Source organism: Mercurialis annua, linkage group LG2, assembly GCF_937616625.2.
Source record: "Mercurialis annua linkage group LG2, ddMerAnnu1.2, whole genome shotgun sequence".
Classification (NCBI taxonomy): domain Eukaryota; kingdom Viridiplantae; phylum Streptophyta; class Magnoliopsida; order Malpighiales; family Euphorbiaceae; genus Mercurialis; species Mercurialis annua.
The window spans coordinates 11222619-11239937 of NC_065571.1; the positions used below are offsets into that span (position 1 = coordinate 11222619).

Below are 17319 nucleotides of genomic sequence, written 5' to 3' on the forward strand. Positions count from 1 at the left end.
ACAATTTTAAAATAGTGTATTTGGCAAAATGGCAGAAATTGTGGATAGATATTGACCATTTTGCCTTTTAAGAACTATATAAAAACTATATACAAAACAAAGAAAAAATTATCACATTGAAGATATATTTTCTCCCAAAATCAATAGTAAACTAATAGAGGTAGGCTAACAGTAATTCTAGTGCAGATTGAACATTCTAACAAAATTTCTTTATTTCAGTATTAACTAATTACTACTAATATAGCAAATAGTTATTCTGTGATTCTACCTAGGGTCAAGCATAGTGATGGTGATTTCGTTGATTGACGTCGTCGATTTGTAACAGCTCGAAGACGATTCAGCTTCAGGCAAATTCCTTTCAGTGAAAAATCCAGGCTGCTTAGGCTGTGGTAATGAACTTTCCCCACCCAACATTAGTACTACAGTTGACATGTTCGGCCTATCCTCAGGTCGTTGTTGAACGCATAGCAAACCTACATGAACGCGTCGAACGATTTCAGAAAGTGCACCTGATTCGCCTAACATATCCTCGATTAAGTCCAATGGCCTCTGCTCCATCCACAGTCTCCATGCCTTAAACACATCCGAATAGAAAATATGTTAACAATAGCTACTAATTTACACAATACGTGCTAGAATGACAGTCTATGTCGCACAGAAACTTGTCAAGTGCTACGTACATTTTGTTAAAAATATGAAATTTTATATTTGTAACTGATAACGTAGTAGTAACACATGATGACGACTGCTACGTTATCAGGAACTTACAACAGACTAGGGTCATTTTGTTATTTTCCGTTTCAGTATTTATGTTTCTGTGCAACATAGATGACGACTATATCATTGTTTTATATATATATATATATATATATATATATATATATATATATATATATATATATATATATATATATATATATACTACTTACATGTCCAAGAAGGTTATGGAGATGATCATGGCTGTAAAATCCTCTGTTTTTCCTGCCACTCACAACCTCCAATACTAACACCCCAAAGCTAAATATGTCAGATTTCATTGAAAACAGTCCATCCACGGCATACTCAGGAGCCATATAGCCACTGCAAACAAGTATTATATCGTTAAATATTTGTTCACAAAGAAATACAGTGAGACCTATGTTGCACGAGAATTTGTCGAGACCTTAAATATATTTCGATATTTCATATTTGTTTCCAAGAAAAACTACTGAAACTCCAAAAATTTATGTTTATTCCTACTAAGAAAACTGTTTTTCGGTTTTTATTATACCGTTTCTCGTTCTGACGTTTCAATTACCATGCAACATAGGAGCCAATTAACTAAAGGACTGTTATATCTACACTTACAATGTTCCCACAACTCTAGTTGTATTTGCCTCAATTTGATCACCGCCAAATATTCGCGCCATGCCGAAATCTGAAATTTTCGGGTTCATATCTTGGTCGAGTAAAACATTACTAGCTTTGAGATCTCTATGAATTATCCTGAGTCTAGAGTCCTGATGAAGATATAAAAGCCCTCTAGCAATACCATCAATAATATTAATCCGCTTATTCCAATCCAACAGCTTGCTTCTTGATTGATCTAACAAATCCTGAGTAATATTAGTACTGATAAACATAATACATAAAAAACAGACAAAGAATTTTGCAGAAACTGATATAATACAAACCGAAAATGAAAAAGTCGAGGCTCTTATTGGGCATGTATTCATAGATTAACATTCTTTCATCTCCTTCAATGCAACAACCAAGAAGTTTCACAAGATTGCGGTGCTGAAGTTTTGCAATGAGTACTACTTCGTTTTTGAACTCTTCCACTCCTTGTCCTGAACTCACAGAAAGCCTCTTCACTGCAATTTCTTGCCCGTCAACTAGTACGCCCTGGAATTTCTCGATTATGTTTTGATGCAGCGAAATAGCAAATAAAATAGTAATTTGAGAAATAAAATGTTATGGTCAGTCAAACATTATTGTTCCGCGTTAAATTTAGCATATAATCATTTTATCAGACAATAGAGTTCGTCATATGTTACCTTGTAAACAGGTCCAAATCCGCCTTCTCCTAGCTTGTTTTTGTTTGAAAAGTTATCAGTCACCTTCATTATAGTCATCAAATCAATTAATGGTAGATCCAGGTCTTCATTTCTGCTTTGAATGTTGCAATTTTTTTCAGTTATGCTTCTCATTTTTGCTGGAATAAAAATATAACTTCAATTCATTTGTTAATAAAATATTGAATGTAATGCAAAACAGAACAGAACAGCTGAAAAAGGCTTGTTTTGCAGTACTAATAATTGTACCTTGGGATTTTTGTTTTGTTCTCCTTATGTAGAGGACCAATCCCAATGAAAGAACTCCTATGCCTAAAAGAATAGTGCAGAGAAAAATTCCTATTCGCTTCCGCCTCTTCGATTCCTTCTTCTTGTTGATGCCATCTTAAATTTTGATTGCAGAGTCAGTATGCACGAAAAATATAGCGAAAACGCTCAAGTGAATGCAATGTAAATGAAAACAAACGATCATATTACCGAGATACGAAGCAGGCATTCGTACATAGAGTTCTTGACCGGCACCAGGGAATTCTCTTAAATCGATCAAGTCACTAAACCAAAGCAAGCACCCACTTCCTTTTATAATATCCGTATTTGCAAACGCTACACACGAACAATTCCTCGAGCACACATCTTCACATTCTTTTAGGCTCATGCTCCGATTATACCAAGATCTAGACGTGTCGGGCATTTTCATTTCGATATGCTTCTCAAACCCTTCTCCTTTAGCACACGCCAAAGCAGATTTTCTCACACACCCACTGGACCAGTCCTGATAGCTCCAATCTCGAGCTGATTTCGGTTCAAACCCTTCCAAACAAGCACACATCGGTACGTTATTGATGTTACATTTAGCATTAGCACCGCAGAGATTATAATCATCGCACTGATCTTCACCTACAGCAAAGAATCTTGCCCAACTATGTGTTTGCTCTATCCATGTCAGTCTCTCGGTCACCCCCGACGCGTTCACCACCAATCTCGACAGAACTGAACTGTTTAAAAGATAGATTTTGTAGTAAACTTCATTTTCATTCAACACAAATTCATATCTATACACAGGATTCGGTCTCAGTCTTGCAGCTCCCGTAAAACGAATACCGTTCCACGATCCGGCTCGGAACTTTATTAGATCTCCTTTCTTATACATCATTTGTGGATACCCTCTAGGATCTATCCCAAAACTATACTCACCTTTAGCAGGATCATCCAAGGTTTTCCAAGAAGTAATAGTCCAGTCAAGACCGGTACGAAAGCTCCTGCCGAGTTTCATACCAGGTAAATTGGTGTCACCGGGATAATCAAAGCTTTGATAGAGATAATTTTCTGGATTCTCGTCATTATTTTCTCTGACAACAAAATTTCCTGAATCCAAAAGCTGAGCAACTGGATTTCTTCCATTTTTTGTGTTGTTTGACGACCAGATAACATTTTTTGTGCGATTTTGAAGAAGAAGAGTACCTTGGTGAGTGAAGTTGAGAGTTCCTGAGCGATCAAGAATTGGAGATTCTCTGTTGGCCACCCAAATTACAGTTCCGGTTGAGATTTTGTTTAACCAAATTCCTAAGTATCTTGCTGATGAACTACCCGGGCTGAAGAATCCAAGTTCATAAGTTTGGCCGCTTGAGATTATTGTCCTACCGTCTGTTATGGACTGACCGGGAGTAATGGCGTCTGCTGCATGGGATGGGCTGATGGTTGAGAGCAGAAAAAAGTAGATGAACATTTGCTTTACATAGCCATCCATTTTAACAGCATTTAAGGACATCTTTAGTTGGTAAAATTTGACGGACAATAGCGAAATAGAACTACGACTCAGCGTAGGGCGAAGAGATTCGCTCAGCTACCGCAGCTCCTGCTTCCTCAGGCGGAACTCCAGGTTGGGGAGTTACTCGGAATGCTGCCAAGATTTCAGTATCTTTGGTTTCATATTCATGAGTATGTATGGTTTGGATTGCCATGAATTTCAAGCAAGAAGATGATGGCATGCATCAAAATCTTGTGGAACTGAGGTTGACATATTGACCCCTGCAGTGGTCTGGTCTTATTATTTTTTAATTTATTTTTCAATTTACTACATACAATTATAACTTTCCATTAATTATGTGACATATAACGCTATTGAATAAAACTAATCGATCAATAAATGCATACATATATACAATACAACAAGATAATTATTCTCTTGCATTTTTATTACCGGAGAGTATAATGTCCAGATAAACTGTTCATACCGGAAAAAAAAGATCATGAAAAATATGACAGGTGGTGTAATTGAATAAAAATAATCAACTTTTAAATACCTCAATTGATAGATTTTTAATTATTTTAAATGCTACTCCGGTCCATAATATTTGTCGCATTTGACTATTTTAAATAGATTAAAAAACTAATAAATATGTTTTGATTTGTTTATACTTTTACTAAATTATTTTCTTAAAACTCTTATTTGACAAATATTATGAACCAAAAAGAATTCTAAAACGCGATAAATATTATGAAACACATGGAGTGTTTTTTATGATAATTGGGAAAGATGATTACTTTTAGAATGAAGTTTATCGTCCTTTAAGTTGTAGCTCTTTGATAATTAAATGTTAATTAATGATCGAGTAGTTCCATTTAATTACACTACACATGTTATTTCCTTGTTTCGCTTTAATTTTCCATTTTTAATAAAACACATATATTAGAAAATTATTAAAATTTCATGTAACAAATAACTTCACATTAATATACTAAAAGTTTCTATATTAATAGATCCTCTTTCTACTCTACTAACTTAAAAGATAACGATGAAAAAAATAATTAAATTTCATCACTGAAATTTGTATAGACAAATATTTCGAAATAAAAAAATTATAAAAAGAACAATTATAAAAAAAATAGTACTCTCTCCGGTTCATAATATTTGTCGCATTTTACTTTGACACGAGAACTAAAAAAATAATTAATATGTCTTAATTTATAAATACTTTTACTAAATTAATCTTACACTGAAATTTATTTATATTTATGACTACTATTTTTATTTTTTTATTATATTCTTTTAATAAATTAATGGAGAGCAAGTATGGAATAATTGTAATAAATTCTCTTAAAATATTTTAAAGTGATAAATATTATAGTCTGAAAAAATTTTGAATTCGTAAATATTATAAAACGGAGAGGGTATATTTTTTATGAATATATTATAATCATCGCATGTGGTGTACTAATTTTTCATAAGGTTGACATTTACCGTACAACCGTGTAGTCAATTTTATCTTTTTCTTTCATTTAAGGCTCAGTTCTCAAAAGTTGTTTAGTAAACCTAGTTAGTAAGTTACCTAGTTCATCACCACACAAAAATTGCGATTTCGTGATAGCTATTAAAATGGCAAAAAATAATTTAAATTTGTGATATTTTAAATTCTAACAAATGAAGATAAATTAGATCCAAATTTTGTCTAATTACAAATTGACTCTGATTGAAAGGCAAACTAAGATTTCATATTTAAACAAAAAATCTTTAAATGCTAATATTGAGTTATATTTATTACATATATTTATTTTATTCCTTTTTAGAAGGATTATTGTGTTTTAAACATATTTTAAAAACTATACATTTTTTTTAAGAATGCCTTAAAAATTATGTTTAATTTATTTAAATATGTAACAGAAATAATGGAAAACATTTTTTAAATTTGTAAACCAAGTTCGCCATGTAGGATTGTGAATCATCCATTTACCGTGTGACACGTGGCGTAATTAATATGAACAACCAATCATTTAATGGTTTATTAATTAGAGATTCTTTTATTTAAAACATAAAGTCATTAAATGATTGGTTGTTCATATTAATTACGCCACGTATCACACTAGACCTGGCCATGGGCCGTGTCAGCCCGTGAACCGGCCCGGTCAAATCAGGCCCGGAACCGGTCAAATTCGGAACCGGACTAAAACCGGCCCGGAACCGCACAAAGAGCGATTCCGGACCAGTTCCAGATTTGCTGAATCTTGAACCGTCGGTTCTGGGTCGGAACCGGAGGTTTAAAGGTCGAACCCGTTGATAAGAAAATATATATTATATATTTAAAATAATATTATATCATTATCATATAACATATTTATTTTTGCAATAAAATATATGTTATATTTGTTTTAATTAAATTTTTGGTTAATATTTTATTTAAAAAAAAAAATCTTTATATTCTTGTAATACTATCTCCATGAGTTATTTTATTGTTAAATTGTATTTTTTTATTAATTAAATTTTAATTGTATTTTTAATTTATTTTCTGAACCGTCCTAAATCGGAACCGGAACCGTAACCATCCTGTTCCGAACCGTCATGAAACCGTCTCTTAGGCGGTTTCGGGCCGGCTCTATTTTTTCTTGAACTGTGATCCGGTGGTTTCGAACCGTTGATAGGAGTATTTTTACTCCTATCTTTAGCGTCGTTTCCGCATGCTTTATTAACGTTTTATCACGGTTTTATGGTATTTCGTATGCCTTATTACGTGTTTTAGTATTTCAGGTACTTAGGAGCATTGCGGAAGCATTTTGGTGCAAAAGTTGGAAAAGACGACAAAAGCGATGCGGAAGCTCATTTGCAAATCTGAAAAGCTGACCCGGGGCACTAATTGACCAATTTGGACTAGCTCGAAGCCTCAAATGAACTCGTGATCTTCATGAAAGTTAAGGTAGACGTCCTGAGCTTTCCAACGGTTCAAGAATCGACTTAATCGGACATTTCTACACCGAGTTACGAAGGTTTGAAGATCGAGATTTGGAGCAGAAAATGGCAGCTCGAATCGGGTTTCTCATTTAGCCCAAGGAGCTCTATTCGAACTTGGGCTTGCTGGAATGGGGAAATCTTAATTCAAGATGCATTAAGGCTTTATTAATTTGCTATTTTGGGCCCAACACATGTGTAATTGAATGTTTGTCTTTTTCCTTCTTTTGTAAGTACTATATATATGGGGCCTTATCTTTATTTTAGGTATAGAAGATTTTGCTAGACTTTATTCTATTATTGTACTTTTGAATCTTCTCCTAATTTTAGTCTTCTTCTTCAATAGAATTTCCAGATTTTTATTTCCTCCATTGTTGAGATCTTTGAAGCTTCATTGAATGAACAAGTTTTATTTTCTATTACAATTATTAGTTGTGGGTTTTTCATCTTATTATAAGTACTCTTTACCCATGTCTTCCATTTATCATTTTGTTGATTTAGCTCTTGAAATGTGTAACTAATCCCCCATGTTTGGGGGTTGAGATGATTTCCTTCTTGTTATGTTAAATGGTATGGTGATTGGTTAAATGCTTGTTCTAATTCTAGTTCCTAATGCTTGTGTTAGCCTAGCTATCTAATGCATGATTTAGTGTTTGCTTGACTCATTGAGAAATGGTTAGGTGAATAGACTTTGGAATTATAAGCCTAGATTGTAATACCACGAGAGTGGATTAGGATTTAGGTGACCTTGAGTTTGTTGATTAATTGACGTTGGGTAATTGGTTTTGTTTAGTATCACGAGAGTGAGTTAGGCATTAATTGATTACTTGATGATTGATTTTGTCGTTCTTAGAGGCTCGAGAGAGCGGGAACGGTGCGCTAGGCACAACTCGGCCCTTGCTATATACCAATTTATCCATTACCATGTATGCATGACCTAGGAATGATTTCAACCCCTAGACATCTTTTACTTATTGATTAAACTTGTTCTTATTTTAGTTACTTGAATTGTTAGTTTAATTGTTTAGTGCCTATTTAGTGTTAATCTTACTTGAACTTCACCATTCGAGTTTCGCTAAACGAATTGAATCGCAACTAAAATTCATTCTCATCAATCGCTCTAGATTCACTCCTCGTGGGATCGATTCCGACTTCCGGATTATTACAAGTTGTGCTTTTTGCTCAACAACCGTAACCGTCAGGTTATGAACTGTGGTCATCTCTATATCACACGATAAATGAATGGTTAATAATTTTATTTGTTGAATTAGGTTGACACAATAATTTTTCAAATAGAAGAGAAAAAATATTGCATTTTATTAATTTTTACCATGGTTCGTCCAATTTAAAGCTCAACGCTATCTTTACATTTTAGGTTTTGTCATTAATACTCTATGGTGAATTATTTGTTGACCTGTAGTTGCATTTATTCCTGTCACATTACAAAAGGATGTGTTTAAACTCATATCTAACAACTGGCCAACCAAAAACAAAACTGGATTTATAAAAGTTGCTGACAGTTTATGTGAGGGTGGGAATTTTCGCATTCCAAATATTGATTATCACACTCCTCCATTCACTTTTATTTGAGCATTTATAGTCGTTATAATGTTTTTTCAGTATGATGAATATGTCATATCATCTTTTTATTAAACTCATTTTTATTATACAATTTTTTTAAAAAAATAATTAGACTTCAAAAAATAAATTTAAATTGTTTTAAATCTTTTATGTTAATGAAAATAATTGTAATAGTAAAAGAAAAGAATTTAGGACTGAACTCCCTCTTACTCGTAACAATTTTCTGGAAGATTAAATTATTATTGGTGATTTCAACACTATTAGAAACATTCCAGAGAAGTATGGCCAGCCTTCAACGGATCGTGCTATACGGCCAATTTTAGAATATTTATTGATGCTTCTGATCTTCAGAATATCTCCCTTCAGAGTGCTGCGTATATTTGGAGTAATAGTTGTCACCGTGTAGAATGCCTCTTGGATGGACTGCTGATTTCAGAAAAATTGTTTGTAATTGACATTTCATTTCTTCCTACATGCTTCCTAGACATAACTCAGACCGTATATAACTCAATTTTGTTCCATGTTTATAATTCGTTTAGGGCTTTCCTTAGGCTCATATTCAGACAATGTGGCTTGCTCTTCTGAAATTTATGAATTTTATTCGCAATAATTGGGGTAACTTTAATGAAGCTTGTCCTTTTATTTATTTTTTCGGAGAAGCTTAAACATCTTAGATTGTAGCTGCATGCGTCCTCGGAATGAAAACGTGTTTGGGCATCTGGACCTCAACATCTGGGCTGCATAAAATATGTTATTGTCCATTCAAAATGAAATATTTATATTGGATTTCTCTCACTACTAGATTAAATAATCTAAATTAAATAACCATTTACTTAACCTAATTAAGCAATTAATTAATCTAATAAAATCACAATTGAAATTAAACAATTTAATAAAAAATTAACATAAAATAAAAAATTAACATATTTAAATAATTTATTAGCCTATTATACAATTAATCTAATTTATCAGTGGAATGGCGGAGGCGGCTGATTGACGGCGGCGACAGCGGCAGGCGGCGGCAGGCGGTGGCAGTGGGTGCTGAGCAGAGGAGAAGCCCGGAAATGGAGGAAAAGAGGCGATGCCGCCGGAGAGGAAAAGAGGGGATGCTGCCGGAGAGGAAAAGAGGGGATGCCGGTGGAGGAAAAGAGAGGAATGCCCGGTGGAGGAAAAGGGAGAATGCCCGGTGGAGGAAAAGGAGAGGAGAAGCCATTTTTTTCAATTAAAACTACTGCTAGAATAAGGGGAAGGGACAGCGTTGTATTTATTTAGGTTAAATTTTAGCGACGGATCATGTATTCCGTCGCTAAAATTTAACTTAAATGAAACGCATCGTTTCTGGCAAACAAATGGCGACGGAACTGAATATCTGTCGCTAAAGTTAGTGACGGATATTCAGTTCCGTCACCATTTGTTTGCCAAAATCAATGCGTTTTGCTAACTGCCCAATTTAGAGACGGAATTGGGGATTTTTGATTTTTGTGTGCCTATAAGGCATTCAAATTTCCGGTTTAGTGTCTCTTTGGAATTTAATTCCAAAAAAGTGTTTGGGCCCACGCGTTCCAAAAAAGTGTCTTCGCCCAAAAAAAGAGGCCGTAGGGCTTGGCGCCAAGCTCCCGCCAACTTGGTGACGGAATAGCGACGGAAAGTCCGTCGCTAATTACTTTTAGCGACGGAATACAATTTCGTCGCTAATCCCGTCGCGTAATGGAGATATTAGCGACAGAATTTGTGTCCCTCGCTAATATCCGTCGCAAATTGCATGTTTTCTAGTAGTGTCTAATATACCAGCTTAATCAAGAAATCAATGCTCATGCTTACCTTGGCTTGGTTTGAGAGAAAAATAGACTTATTTAAAAGACAAAAGCAGAATTTATTGGTTAAATGAGGGGGTTCAAAATTTAGAATTCTTTCATCATTCTTGGAATATTCAAAGGCAAAATAAGGTAGCCATCCAATGCTTGTTAATGGGTTTCTTATTGATGATACATAGCAAATTGGTAATCACGTTACCACTTTGTTTAGTAAATTATTAAAGATGATTAAACAAATTATTCCTAACATGGTTATAAATGAGGAAAACCTTGATTTAGTTAGATGTTCTTTTGATGAAGATATTAAAGTAATTCTTTCTGCTATGGATGGATATAGTGCTCTGGGGCTAGATGGTTTCTCTAATGATTATTATAAAAAATATTAGGATATTGTCGGCAAAGATTTATAGCTATCTAGTGACTTGTTAAAAGACGAGGAGAACAGATATTCGGAGATTGAAAAATGGTCGTAGCCTTAACATCAATGGCCAAGAAACTGAAGCCGTATTTTGAAGCACACCCGGTGGTGGTACGAACGGATCAACCATTAAGGAAAGCGCTCCAACGACTAGAGTTATCCAGAAGGCTAGTGAAATGGTCCATACAATAAGAAGAACATGACATCTAGTACGAATCAAGATAAGAAATGAAGGCACAAGCCTTGGCAGACTTTGTAGCGGAACTCACCAGTTATTCATAAATAGAGGTAAACTCATATGCTCTATGGGAGCTATACACAGATGGAGTAAAGAACGAAGGGGCAGCACTAGAGGTAGTCTTGAAAGGACCACATAAAATATTAATCATTTTAAATTTTACAAAGTATGAAGCGCTCTTGATCGGATTGGCGTTAGCGGTAGAAAAGAAAAACATAAAACTTAAAAATATATTGCAATTCTCAATTTGCGGTGGGACAAGTGGGAGGAACTTTCGCCACAAAAGAAGAAAACCTAGACAGGTACCACAAAAGGGCAAAAGAATTACTGAAAGAAATTTAGAACAACATAGGGCGATGGAAAATCAACAAGATCGCAAGGGAAGATAATGTCGAGGCTGATATGATTGCAAAAGTCATGATGGATCTGGGATGCCAGAAGTGAGTCCTTGACTCCTGTTGAGAGTAAACAACATGAAGAGCAATATCCAGGAACGGGCTTTGGGTCCCGTGTCCGCTCTGATGCGTAAGCTAGTAATAGGTTCTGCTTTTAAGAAGGAGTTTGTATATGTTAGATAAGCATAATCGTACCTCTTTGTGTTCTATTTCTAAGCGTCTTAGCGTGACTGCCTTTTCCTGGTGGGATTCTTCTCTTGATGTCCACTATACGGTTTTTATGCTATTCCATCATTAATCCCCCCCCCCCAGTTTGCGTTGGCTAGCTTAATTTTAGCATGTCCAACAGCTTATAATTTGAGTCTTGGGACGTTTGCTAGGTTTTAGCTGATTTTGCCGCTTTTCTTTTGCGTTCTTCCTTCCTCATTTCACTTTTTTATGATATTCGGTCAACAAACCCTGTCCTTAGAGGTAGCTGCAGTGCAAGAACATTGGCCTTACTTGTGTTGCCTCTGAGAATAATGAAAGTAAATCTGGTGATTTCGTGTGTCTTTGGTAGAGGTTCTCCCAATCATGCGTTCCTGCATTCTTTTTTTCAATTTTTTATGTTTGTACTTTTGTTTCCTTTTCTTTCCCTCCATATTTATAGTACGCTAGGTGGTGGGTTACAACTGCCTTTTCTTTCTTGATTCTACTCTTACAACGCATGTCGTGCTCTTGTCATTAGTTGCGTATTGATGGTTGAGCTATTCACGTCTCCTTATTTCATGTGCTGGCAGTAGCTGCAGTTACTTTATTGCTATTCATTGTAATTTCTTTTGTCGTGTTTGCCCTTTGGTTTCCCTTCTTTGCCTCTCAAGGAAAGATTATAAATAGGTCTTTCTCCTTTATTTTTTTCTTTTACTTCCTTTGGCATTCTCTCATTGAACTTTCTTTCTCTCTTCTCATCGTTCCATTTGTTTCAGTTCCTTTTCGTAGAAATTGCAAAGAGCATTTTTCATGCTATGGTTGCGGGCATATTAAGTGATGACGAGGTGACTGCCATGTCTAGCCTTCCTCTTCTAGAACATCCTTCCACTCCTTTATCTCTCTTTTGTCTGATAATGAGGACGGTAGTTCTACTGCATTTGAAGGTCATCCCGTCCCTACTGATGTTACTTCTTTGGCCTTTCTTTCGATGATTATGCATGTTGTTTCTTCACACAGAGCATTATCGTCTATCGCCACTGATATTGTGTCGGTTGTGATTGTTTCGTCTCAAACACATGTCTCATTCGCTTATCTCACATTACTTTCGTTAGGGGGAGGTAAAAAGTGTCGTGCTGCCACCCTCGTGACTCGTCCTTTGAACCGACTTCTCGCCCACTGTTGGCTAAAAGCACAACTTGTAATAATCCGGAAGTCGGATATCGATCCCACGAGGAGTGAATATTCGAGTAATTGACGAGAATGAATCTAGTTGCTATTCAATTCGCTTAGCGCAACACAATGATGCAATGGTTCAAACACGATTATCAACTAAATATGGCACTAATCAACTAAACAATTAAACTAGCAATTCAAACAACTATATTAATAACGAGTTTAATCAATAAGGAAAGGTGTCTAGGGGTTGAAATTATTCCTAGGTCATGCGTTCATAGTCATGGATGAGTTGGTATATAGCTAGGGCCGAGTTGTGCCTAAAGCACCGTTCCCGCTCTCTCGAGCCTCTAAGAACGACAAAACCAATAATCAAATAATCAATTAATGCCTAACTCACTCTCGTGATACTAAACACAACCAATTACCCAACATCAATTAATCAACAAACTCATGGTCACCGAAATCCTAACCCACTCTCGTGGTATTATAATCTAGACTTCTAATTCCAAAGTCTATTCACCTAACCATTTCTCAATGAGTCAAGCAAACACTAAATCATGCATTAGGTAGCTAATCTAACATAAGCATTAGAAACTAGAATTAGAACAAGCATTTAACCACTCAAGCACACTAATTAACACAACATGAAGGAAATCATCTCAACCCCCAAACATGGGGGATTAGCTACACATACTAAGAGATAAATCAACAATATTATAAATAAAAGACATGGTTAAGGAGTACTCACAATAAGATGAAAAACCCACAATAATAAGTTGCAATAGAAAATAAATGGCGTTCATCCAATAGAGCTTCAAAGATCTCAACAATGGTAGAAAATATAAAATGTTGGAAATTGTATTGAAGAAGATGGCTAAGCCCTAGGAATTTCTAAAATTAGGAGAAGATTCAAAAGTACACAAATAGAATAAAGTCTAGGGAAATCTTCTTAACCTAAAATAGAGATAAGGATGTTTTTATAGTACCTACAAAAGAGGGAAAAAGACAAACATTCATTACACAAGTGTTGGGCCCAAAATGACAAATTAATCAAGCCTTTTTTGCATTTTTAAATCAGAATTCCCCTCTCCAGCAAGTCCAAGCTCGAATCGAGCTCCTTGGGTTAAATGAGGAGCTCGATTCGAGCTACCATTTTCTACTCTAGATCGCAATCTTCAAACCTTCGTAACTCGGTGTAGAAATGTCCGATTGAGTCGATTCGTGAACCGTTGGAAATTTTAGGGCGTCTACTTTAACTTTCATGAAGAACACGAGTTCATTTGAGGCTTCTAACTGGTCCAAATTGGTCAAATAGTGCACGGGGGTCAGCTTTTCAGATTTGCAAATGAGCTTCCGCATCTCTTTTGTCGTCTTTTCCAACTTTTTCACCAAAATGCTTCCGCAATGCTCTTAAGTACCTGAAATACTAAAACACGTAATAAGGCATTCGGAATACCATAAAACCGTGATAAAACATAATAAAAGCATGCGGAAACGACACTCTAGATAGGAGTAAAATACTCCTATCACCCACGTTGAGATGTTCCTCGTTCTACCTTTATTGCAAAAGGTGGGTTGTCGATATGGATTGCTTCATTCTTCACAAGGGTTCTCCTTTGGATTCTTGTAATAATCATAACTCGCTGGCAGCGTGCCTTCAGAGCCAATGCCTTTTGTCTGTTTCTGGGGAAGTTCCCGGTTATGGCGTGCCTTCCCTATATGTTGATGCTCTTCGTTTATTGGATGGTGTGCGTCGTTTAAAAGATGACCGGACCCGTTTGTCCCCCTGGGTTAATTCTCCTTCTAATAAGAACGCTCAGTTTAACAAAATGTCTTCGATGCTGAATAAGATTCGAGACTTATCTCGTCGTTAGTCGTCGGAGATTTACATATTGTGGAATCGATCCCGAGTCCATACGATATGAGAATCGATCCCGAGTCCATACGATTTTTACAAGCAAGCAAAGGATTGACTGAAACTGTTTTCCCAACCTTATCGCCCATAAATGTGAAGAAACATTCTTCCCATGCGATCAAAGGAACGCCAGAAATATTGATCCACATAAATCTCCCCCCTCCCCCCCTCCCCCCAGTTAAAATTCAGTAAAGAGAATGATTCATATAGAATACCATGATTTTTGAGGTAAGATGCAACATTAAACAGGTTTGGAAGACACTTAACAGTGACAATGGAGGAACAAGGATGAACTGAGTCCGAAGATGGTTCAAACACATTTGGAGTCTTATTAACAACTTGGGAATAAGAGCGGGAGTCTCTCAAGGACGGTAGGAAGTCGTGATTCGTAGGCTGAGTTGATTGATTAGTAACCTGTTGTTTGGGACGTTGCTTGAGAGTAGCGTTATGGTTAGGGTATTTTGAGACATAAGCCTTAATTCTCTTTGATCTAATAAAAACATTGTTTAATCTATATAGGGAATCTTGTAAATCATGATCATTCTCAAGATGAAGAAACCCAAAACGCTTGTTCAATCGATTCGTTTTGCGAGCAATTGTAACCCTTCGTCTAATATGATATTTTGCGAAGCCCCTTTATAAATCTGAATAAAACTATTGTCCTGGGTAATTTTCAAAGTAAAGGACTTGAGCTAGAGAAGGTCTGAGTCCCGAGCTTATTCTGGACGTCTGAGCTGCTGCTAATGAAGTCTTCACGGTATTGCTAAGGTTCAGGCTGCATGCTGTCGCAGGGGGAGCTGTTGAGAGTATTCTTTTTAATTTTAAAAAAAGGCAAAATTTAAAAATTATTAAGAAATATAAGTTAAATTAGTTAGTTTTAATTAACTTCATATTATACCCTTAAATTAATTATCTAGATATTTTAAATAGTTTTAATTCTATATTTTGAAAATACCGATTGCTTATTGAGATTATAAATAAATTATTAAAAACTAAGTTTGTTATTAGTTTTTTATTGGATTATATGATTATTAATAATGATTATGATAATATAATGTAAGTAGTTGAATTGATAAAGGAATAAAGTTGACATCTCAATTTATTAAAATGGATATTTGGTTTATATTTCCGAACGCACAAAATAAAAATTTGGCCTATTTTTGTAGGACGATGGAATATTAGATTTGTATTTTTTTTAACTTCTTTATTTTAGTGTAATATTATTGTTACTAGAGTTTTTTTTTTATGTGTTATTCATTAAACCTTTTCATTATTTCTAAATTTATATAAATTAATATTTAATTTTGTTGTTGTAAAATTTATTATTGATAAATCATTTTAATTTCTTTTCAATTCATATATACTTTTTTTATTTAATTTTGTTTATCTAAAAATACTGTTATTTCCAAATTATTCTCATAAACTTTTATCTGTTTACAATTATAAAATTTATTATTTCTAAAATATGATAATTATTCATGAATATCACAATTCTGAATTTTATGAATTTTTAATGTATAAAAATTTATGTTTTACTACTAAATTATAATTTTAAAATTTAATCTAATTTAAAATTATTAACAATTATATAATCAATTAATTATTTTTAAAATTGCTTAAATTGAAATTAGATTATGTGTAAAAATTAAAGCAAAAAATATTATTAAGATGTCGGGATACTGTGCGGAGATGCGACTAGTTATCAATAATTGAAAGAAATAAATTACTGTGATTTGAGGCGCCAGAGAAATACTGCCATCTGCTCCAAAATTAATTGTTGGGAATTAATAGAAAATGGAGTTGTGACCACAAATTATAATGAACGTATTTTTCCATTTACGTTCGCAGGAGGCAATGGCATTGTCATCTATATGTACGTTGGGAATGTCATTCTCATTGTCATATAATAAGAACTTAACCATTTAAATTTTAAATTATATATGACAAATATATGTATTTAATTAGAATTTTCTTATTATATGTATGTACTGCTGAAATTGCTTCCCATGTTTCCAAGATTCCGCATTATAGAAGTGGCAAATTCTAATCCCATCCAGCAATTTGAATTGATCTAATTTTGAAAAGGTTTACTTCAATACCCTTATTAATTTTATTGATTCAAAAATTAAATATCAATATAAATAATTTAAAATAGTAAGATGATGGTTAACTCTCATTTTAGAAAAATGTGATTGAAAGCAAAAAATAATTAAGCCGGTTTTTTCTCTTCCCTTTTTTTCTCTCAACACGAGTTAGCACCAGTGTTGTCTTACGTTGTTGCTGGTATGGCGAGGAAAAGAGCTAAAAATCTGACTGTTACTCTGGTGACTAAGACCAAAGATCATGAAGAAGAATCTCTCCAATTGGTTCCCGATACCGAGAATGATGTGCCTTCCTCAGTCAGTGATAGAAATTATTGTAGTTACTGCAGATCTAGAAGAAGAAGAAGAGTCTAAACCTAATGAGATTATTAATGAAGGAAGCAAGGAAGAGATGAAGGTTCCTACTGGCCAAACAAAAAAATGAAGTTCCCTGTTTGATAAAAGATCTCGATGTGATTCAAGTGAGCTAAGATTTATCCCTCCAGCAGTAAAAGATGGGATTAGATTTGTGAGCTTTAATTAGGGATAGCAATGGGGCGGGGTGGGGACAGGGAAGCCATCCCCATCCCCGCGTCTATATATGGGGAGTCCCCATCCCCATTTAATTAATGGGGATAAAATCATCCTCGTCCCTATCCTCATGAATTCCCCATTCTAAATATAATTTATAAATAATTTCATTATTTTCATAAGATATTTAAAAAAAATTAATTATAG

The 17319-nt window shown here is 34.6% G+C and overlaps 1 protein-coding gene across 1 annotated transcript; it reads right to left on the bottom strand.

Moving 5' to 3' along the window:
• Positions 1 to 90: 90 nt before the first annotated feature.
• Positions 91 to 4106, bottom strand: LOC126668057 (G-type lectin S-receptor-like serine/threonine-protein kinase At4g27290). The gene is made up of 7 exons (XM_050361273.2): positions 2532 to 4106; positions 2304 to 2438; positions 2037 to 2194; positions 1674 to 1884; positions 1348 to 1585; positions 930 to 1080; positions 91 to 573 (listed from the first exon to the last, which is right to left on the bottom strand). The coding sequence occupies exons 1-7, from the start codon at positions 3820 to 3822 to the stop codon at positions 265 to 267; spliced, it is 2493 nt and encodes an 830-aa protein (XP_050217230.1). The 5' UTR covers positions 3823 to 4106; the 3' UTR covers positions 91 to 264.
• Positions 4107 to 17319: the final 13213 nt, after the last annotated feature.